General features: G+C 51.5%; 1 protein-coding gene across 1 annotated transcript; it reads left to right on the forward strand.

Moving 5' to 3' along the window:
* Window positions 1-854: 854 nt before the first annotated feature.
* On the forward strand, window positions 855-1,442 carry LOC119819418 (60S ribosomal protein L19-like). Its single transcript, XM_038337624.1, has one exon. The coding sequence runs from the start codon at window positions 855-857 to the stop codon at window positions 1,440-1,442; it is 588 nt and encodes a 195-aa protein (XP_038193552.1).
* Window positions 1,443-7,326: the final 5,884 nt, after the last annotated feature.

Below are 7,326 nucleotides of genomic sequence, written 5' to 3' on the forward strand. Positions count from 1 at the left end.
GAGAGAAACCAGGAGCTGCTTTCTGGGCCTCGGTGGATGTAGGACTGGCCAGTGGCACTCACCAGGGCTTCTCAAGGCCAAGAGCAAACCTCATAGCTCCTCAGTGCATGCTTATGAAGGAGATCATTCTGGAAGCAGACTCAGGAGACATCCAGAGAAGTGCACAAAGGTCCCCACCCAGGGTCCTCTGGAGATGCCCTAGGGAGGACATCCACGTGGGTCTTCACCCACGGTTGGGCAGAAGCTCAACTCCAGTTTAAGATAATGTCAACCACAAATTCTGAAAAGGTCACCTATTTTAGAGGTCTCTGAAGAATTTCTTTAATAATACAAATAATAAAAAACCATCACCACTGCCCGGTGACCTTGAAAACTGGGGACAGAGGCACACAATTCAGCACAGAACAGCCCACAAATGTCCGCCAGGCAAATAATAATGAAGAGAGAGATGAGAATGAGATGACCCACAGCCCTCCATGGACACCGAGTGGTCTCACCGGCTGTTGGATGTGAGGCCCAAACTCTCCTTCTACATAAAGATACTGGCTCCGGATGATCTAGAACGTAGCCATCAGTAGACGGCTAAGAGCCAAAGGCAAACGCAGTCCATCTCCTCCAGTCCTGCCACCATCGTGGACAGCTCTGAAGGTAGCGCCCGCAGCCCCTGCCGTACCAAGCACCGCCCCCATCCTTTTGACCCCTCGCATTGGCTAAAACAATTCCATAACAATTGTGGGAGGGGAGTGGACGTATTTATTTTTCACAGATGAGAAAAGTAGGACTAAAGAGAATAAGCAATTCAACTAACCACTTAAAAAATATGGTTGAGCCCTTTCGCTGCTGCGTCCGCAGCCATGAGTATGCTCAGGCTACAGAAGAGGCTTGCCTCCAGCGTCCTGCGCTGTGGTAAAAAGAAGGTCTGGTTGGACCCCAACGAGACCTATGAAATCACCAATGCCAACTCCCGTCAGCAGATCCAGAAGCTGATCAAAGATGGGCTGATCATCCGGAAGCCAGTGACTGTCCATTCCAGGACTCGATGCCGGAAAAACACTTTGGCTCAACGGAAGGGCAGGAAAATGGGCATAGGAAAGCGGAAGGGCACTGCCAATGCCCAGATGCCCGAGAAGGGGACCTGGATGAGAAGGATGCGGATCCTGCGCCGCCTCCTCAGGAGATACCGTGAATCCAAGAAGATTGACCGCCATATGTACCACAGCCTTTACCTGAAGGCCAAAGGGAATGTCTTTAAAAACAAGCGGATTCTCATGGAGCACATCCACAAGCTGAAGGCAGACAAGGCCTGCAAGAAGCTCCTGGCTGACCAGGCTGAGGCTCGCAGGTCTAAGTCCAAGGAAGCAAGAAAGCGCCGGGAGGAGCTCCAGGCCAAGAAGGAGGAGATCATCAAGACTCTGTCTAAGGAGGAAGAGACCAAGAAATAGAGCTTCCCTCGAGTCTGTACATAGTGGGCTGCCTGTGGCCTCAGGTGGATCAGTCATTAAAATAAAACAAGCCTTAAAAAAATATGGTTGAACAAATGAACGGATAAATAGATATCTGTAAACATAGACAGGAGGCAGGCAGGAAGGAAGGAAGGAAGGAAGGAAGGAAGGAAGGAAGGAAGGAAGGAAGGAAGGAAGGAGGTGGCTAAGTGAACCAATGATGGATAGACAGACAGACAATAGATGAGTAGATGGTTGGATAGAAGGACAGAAGGACTGAAGAGTAGACAGATAGATGAATAAACATGGATAGACAGATGGGTGGACAAGTGGACCAGTAGATGACCTAGGATAACCTGCAGTCATATGACCTTCTCTCTCTGCCGCGCACCCAGTCCAAGCCTCTTCCACACCAATTTGACAACATCACTGATGGAAGACAAGGAATGTATAGTTCTAGACCAGGCAGTGGTGGCACACACCTTTAATCCCAGCACTTGTAAGGCAGAGGCAGCCTGATCTATACAGTAATATCCTGTCTCAAAAATAAAAAAAATAAAAAAGAAAGAAAGCAAATAAAAAGAAATGTAGTTACTAAGATGGTAAGGGATGTTGGGTGGAGCAGGGCCACAGAATGAGTGTGCTAAAGTGTGAGTTTCCTTCCCGAGCCATGTGCCTCCCTCCCCGTCTCAGATAACCTAGCCATGAACAGAAACTCCAGTAATTAGTGGAATAAAGACATGCTCCCAGGATCCCAGGCTTTTCTTCTGGGAGCTCCCAGGTGCTAGCTGTGCAGGTCTTTGTGAACTCTGCCCTCTGACGAGCTACAAAGACCTAGAGGGTCTCTCTTCCTCCAGCCCTGCAGTGGGCACAGACACTGGCACCCAATATGTTTACGCCCCTCACCACCGTGAGCAAATGAGTGAACCTTTGAGAAATTTACTGTCATGTCTGCAGGAGCCACAAGAGCAGAGACAGGTGCTTTCTATGCCAACGCCAGCGGCATGTGATATAGGTCTTGGCCTCCAGTATACGTTGAGATCCGAGATTTGATTTAAACCCAACTGGCCAGCCTCCTAAAGGAAGCAAGGAAATGCTGCTTATATACGAAAAAAAACAAGAAACTTAGAGAAAAACAAGCCAACTGGAGCCCGTGGGCAAGCGGCTGAGGGAACATCTGGAGGGGAGGGTTTCATAATTCATGTCTGAAACAGCCAGATGCACCGTTCCCCCTTGTTCTCAAGTTTAATTAAAAATGGTGGGACATTGGCATTAGTAGAGAAGCGTCTCTGGCTTCCTGAGTCTAAGGAATTTGGGGGTGTGCTCGGTTTGGGCAGTCCCAGAAATGGAACATAGCGAGGGTGGGGTCACATTCTGGAAGGGCCACAGCCTAGGGAGGAAAAGCCATTGGGCTCAGTGGCTTCATCCTTACATTCCCAACAAGTCACATTCAGGCAAGGTTGAGAAGGCATTAACAGTGGGTACCTGTGTTTCTGACAGCCTTCCCCACTCCAAAGTCAGCCTGCAGTGTGGGTATCTGTGGGACCCAGTAGAGAGAGCGTCCAGGGGCTCCTGTTCCCAAGGACAGTACAAAGTAACCTCACGCAATGGCACAATAGCCATAGGCCCCCTGAAGAGTCCAGGACTGTGCACAGAGAAACCAGGACACTTCAGGGCTAAGTCTTAGATGAGGCAGGGTTTGTATCCAGGACACTTCCTCAAAAACAGCTTCATCCAGACCCACCAACGCCCTCCAGGGGAAGGCAAAGCAAAAGCTGGCAAACAGACCCTGGGGTAGAGGTGCAGTCATACCTTGCCTCTCCCAGGTTCACGGTCCTGGCAGCAATAGCACGAGATTCTCAGGGGGCAGGGCGGGCATGGGGGTGCTCCCCAGCAGGTGCTCAACTCTAAAGGACACCTTTGACTTCTTGTCTCAACAGATGGCGCCCTCTGGAGAAACACAGTGGTCAGCCTTGGAAGCTTGGGGGAACCAGCTCCTTCCAACCCCTGCAGTCAGCTCTGTCTGTCTCCACCACCCCACAGCCAAGCCACTCCAGGAACCAAGCTCACCAAATTTTGGTGTGATTAGCAGGTCAAATGCACCCATCAGTACAGCAATCCACTGACTTAGAGGTAAGCATGGGAAGAGTCCACACCACCCGGCCCTCCGCCGCAGAGGGTTGTGAGCAGCAGGGCCATCTTGCAACACAGGGGCATCACGCTATTAGTGAGTATGCCAACCAACTCAGACACGCAGGCGCTGTACTCAGCAGTGCAGGGCTGTGGAAGTGTGTAAGGCGGTTCTTGCAAAAGAGAATCAAGAGAGTGGAAAACAGAGAGCTCCACCATCTCTGCTCTGAAGTCATGGGACAGTCAGGGACAGCTCTTCCTTCCTCGGTCTTCATGCGTGCGTTTCCCAGAATTTCCACAGTGGGCATAGGTATGAAGGCTCTTCTTCAAGATCACCAAAGGAACACTTCACTTCCGAAGAGCTGCCCGGAAGCACTGGGAAGCCGAGACCTTCATCCTTGCCAGAACCAGGCAGGTACAGAACCTTTCTGCTTCATGTCTACTCCCAGCCTCGCCAAAGTGGAAAGAGCCCCCTCCACTTCACCCTGAGGGACAGAACACTGTACTTCTCAAGGCCTCAGGCCACTGAGAAGCAGAAGGGGGTCTACTCCAGGCTCTGCCTCCCTGTCAGCTGAAGTAGTTCTGGGGGGACTATAGGAGTCAGAAGCACCCCCCAGGCAGCCTTAGGAAAACCTAGGTGCACTGGGGTGAAGTCAGAATCCAGGACTGGCTTGCCTGAAGCGCTGGAGACTCAGAGCAGCAAACAGTTTATTTTAGGACTCTTCAAGGCCAAGCATTAACCTAGAGAGGCAGGCAGGTGACCTGCTGGAGGGCAGAGAAGAGCTTAGGACCCTAGTGCATGACCCTCCCTCCCCTTCATCCGCATCTGCTGCTCCTTTGCTTGTCAGGAGGGCACACTCTCAAGGTCACCTAGGCCTTCTCTTTCCCTCTGCAGCTCACATCTGTCTCTCAACCAGAACCTTGTGTGGTTTCATCTCTACATTTTATATCCCGTTTGTTTTAAAGCTCATTGGGCATATGACCTTGCAGGCAAGCTTGACTGTTAGTGGTTTTCTACTCTAACGTTAGAGTTTAGGGGTGGGAGGGGCGTTGCTTGGCAGAGCCTGGATGGTTGGGGACAGCAAGACTAGCAGGCAGTTGCAAGGGTCTAATGGCTGGGCCTAAGCTGGCCCAAGGAGCCTTTGAAATTGATCACCAGGTTTCATTTCTTAAACTGCCACATACGGACTTTCATTCTGAGGTAGAAGGGGGAAAGGTGGCTGCTGCTCCTGTCACCCAGGCCCTCCTCACACTTCCACAGCTGCTTGCCTTGACCAGAGGGCCCGGAAAGAGGGTACAGATGGGTGTGCGCAGAGTAGGGCTCCACAAGGGACCAAACTATTGCTCCTTTGTCCCACCCCATTGCCCGTCTCACAAGGGTCCATGGGATGCCCTCTTGGTCCCTAGATTCCATAAGTGTCCACTGCTCCCTTGGGGTCCCAGACTCCTCCCTGTCTACTCCCCCAGGTCAGCAACCAGTTTCCAGAGCCTTCCACAGCAAAGAAACATTCCTATGCCAAATTAGGTTTCATAACTGCTTCTCTGTCAACAGCTTCCTACACAGAAAGGCTTCCATCATTTGTAGAGAGACGACACTCTCCCGCTGAGATCCCCAAGTCTCCTGGGAACACTCCCCTGCTCCGACAGTTTGTAGAGTGGGTGATATCGCTCACTGGGAGGTTGACCCTCCACCCTTTGCGTGGTTTGGCGGGTGGTACATGGGCTCCCTGGCTGCCCCCCTGGGGCTGCTATACTGTTCCTTCTTACAAAATAAGAAGAGATTCTAGGATCTTGGCAAACAGCATCCCAGCTGGGACTGCCAGCTTGGCACTTGTTCCAACTCCCTTTCCCCTATCTGGGGGTGGTGAGGCCATACGGAGGCCCAATCCCAGCGTACTCCTAGGTGCCAGTCTGCTGTGTGTGTGTGTGTGTGTGTGTGTGTGTGTGCGTGCGTGCGTGTGTGTGTGTGTGTGTGTGTGTGTGTGTCCCATGTGGGCACCATGTGACGCTCACTGTCATGTAGGGGCTTCTCACAGACTACTCTGAGTACTGATGGATAGAGAAACAAGGTCCCAGGTTGTTTGCAAAGATGCTGCCCCGATCCCAGGTCAGGGGCCCTTAGTCCCAGGCTCATGCTGAAACCCTTTGTTGATTACATTGTTTGGCTCCAATAGGACTTTGGGGACCTCCATTTCAGGAATCTGCTGAGCCACCACGCTCCCTGGGAAACTATCCTGTGAGATATCTAGAAAAATCCTGCTTCAATCTACTCTCTCTAGTTAGTTAGATGGGTTAATGGCTTCACTAGTTAGCCAAAATAAATTGCATCCAAAATAATTGCATAAAGTGCTTATGAATTCTTAAAACGATACATCTGCATATATCTGGCATTTATTTAATTTTAATTTTTTTGTCTATGTGCCTTGCTTTTGGGGAACAGTGCACTGCAGGCTGGGCTGTGCCTGGAGCCTTCAGCAGAGGCTGTCTAAATATTTTATTCACCAGTTGCAAACAGGAAATGCAATTAAAGGCCCTGATTCTTAGCGCCAGGGAAAAGGGGATCTCGCTGGTGGGCTCAGATCCCTTTAATCTTTGAAATTTACACTGTTTGGATTTCAGAGCCACAGGGGACAGTCTTGTAGGTTTTTATTTAATTTTTTTGAAACTGGAAAGGAAGTGAAGGCTTCCACGGAACTGGCAGGGTCTGGGTGCGCTGAAGCTTCAGTGGATACTAAAATCCAGCCCCTCGAGCATCACAGCCATCTTAGCTGGCTTTGAGTCACTGGGAAAGACAAAGAAGACTGGGGAGAAAACAGGAGGCGACCGTGGGTGTGATGGGGGAAGAAGAGGGTGTATTCTGAGTGTCGGGGGACTGGAGTCTGGAGCCTCACTCCCTAGTGGAAGTCTGAGGATAGAGCGTGTGTTGGGGGGGTACTGTTTCTCCCTCTGCAGCACCTAGCCAATCTGTCCTCTGAGTTCTTATGCAGCACAGTGTACACAGAGTGTTCCCAGGCTGCCCTGGGGAAGACAATGGAGACCTCAGCACAGGCTGGGAGCCACTCAAGGCCAGAGTCTGGTCTATGCGGGAAGCTCTGGGGAGTGTGGCGCTCACTTCTTGCACTCTGGGAGGATGTGAAAGCCCAGGTGAGCATGTGAGAACTCAAGCGGGACCCTGCAGACCCATACCATCCAGACCCGGAGCTCCCAATCTGACACATTCAGGAAGATGGCCACCCTCTCCTCTTGTGCCTACAAAGGCTGACCAAGCCTGGTGGGCCAGCTGCAGGCACCTCTCTCCACTCTTCTAGAAAATTTGATAACCAAACTCCACAGTCCACATGGCCTTCAGTGGACACTACCTGGGTAGTACTCTGCAGCAACTAATGTCACCTGACCCATCCACCCCTCTCTTCTTCCCAGTCACAGACAGTGTGCATCGGGTTAGAGACAATGGCTCCAGGTTGCCCTAGTTCTCTCAAAAGCCAAAGTGCTGCAGAAGTGGGCAGCCTGGGTACCTGCTGATGGTAGCCCATAGCTCTGGTCCTAATGCCCTAGAGAGCAGGAGGATCTCCCAAAGCCCCATGATGCTTCCTTCCGTACAGGTAGGAAAGGGTGCTTGTCGTGAGATACAATGGTCCTGGCTGCTGTCCAGATCCCCCCCCCCCCCGGCACACAAGGACCTGTGATATGACTTCCCCAGACACCAAAGGACCAACTAGCCCTGGCCCTGTGCCTCAGCTGCTGACCTGGCCTC

The sequence above is a fragment of the Arvicola amphibius genome, chromosome 7 (assembly GCF_903992535.2).
Source record: "Arvicola amphibius chromosome 7, mArvAmp1.2, whole genome shotgun sequence".
Lineage (NCBI taxonomy): Eukaryota > Metazoa > Chordata > Mammalia > Rodentia > Cricetidae > Arvicola > Arvicola amphibius.

Bases quoted from the DNA above. Each gene is read 5' to 3' on its own strand.
- LOC119819418 (XM_038337624.1), top strand. From the start codon at position 855: ATGAGTATGCTCAGGCTACAGAAGAGGCTTGCCTCCAGCGTCCTGCGC.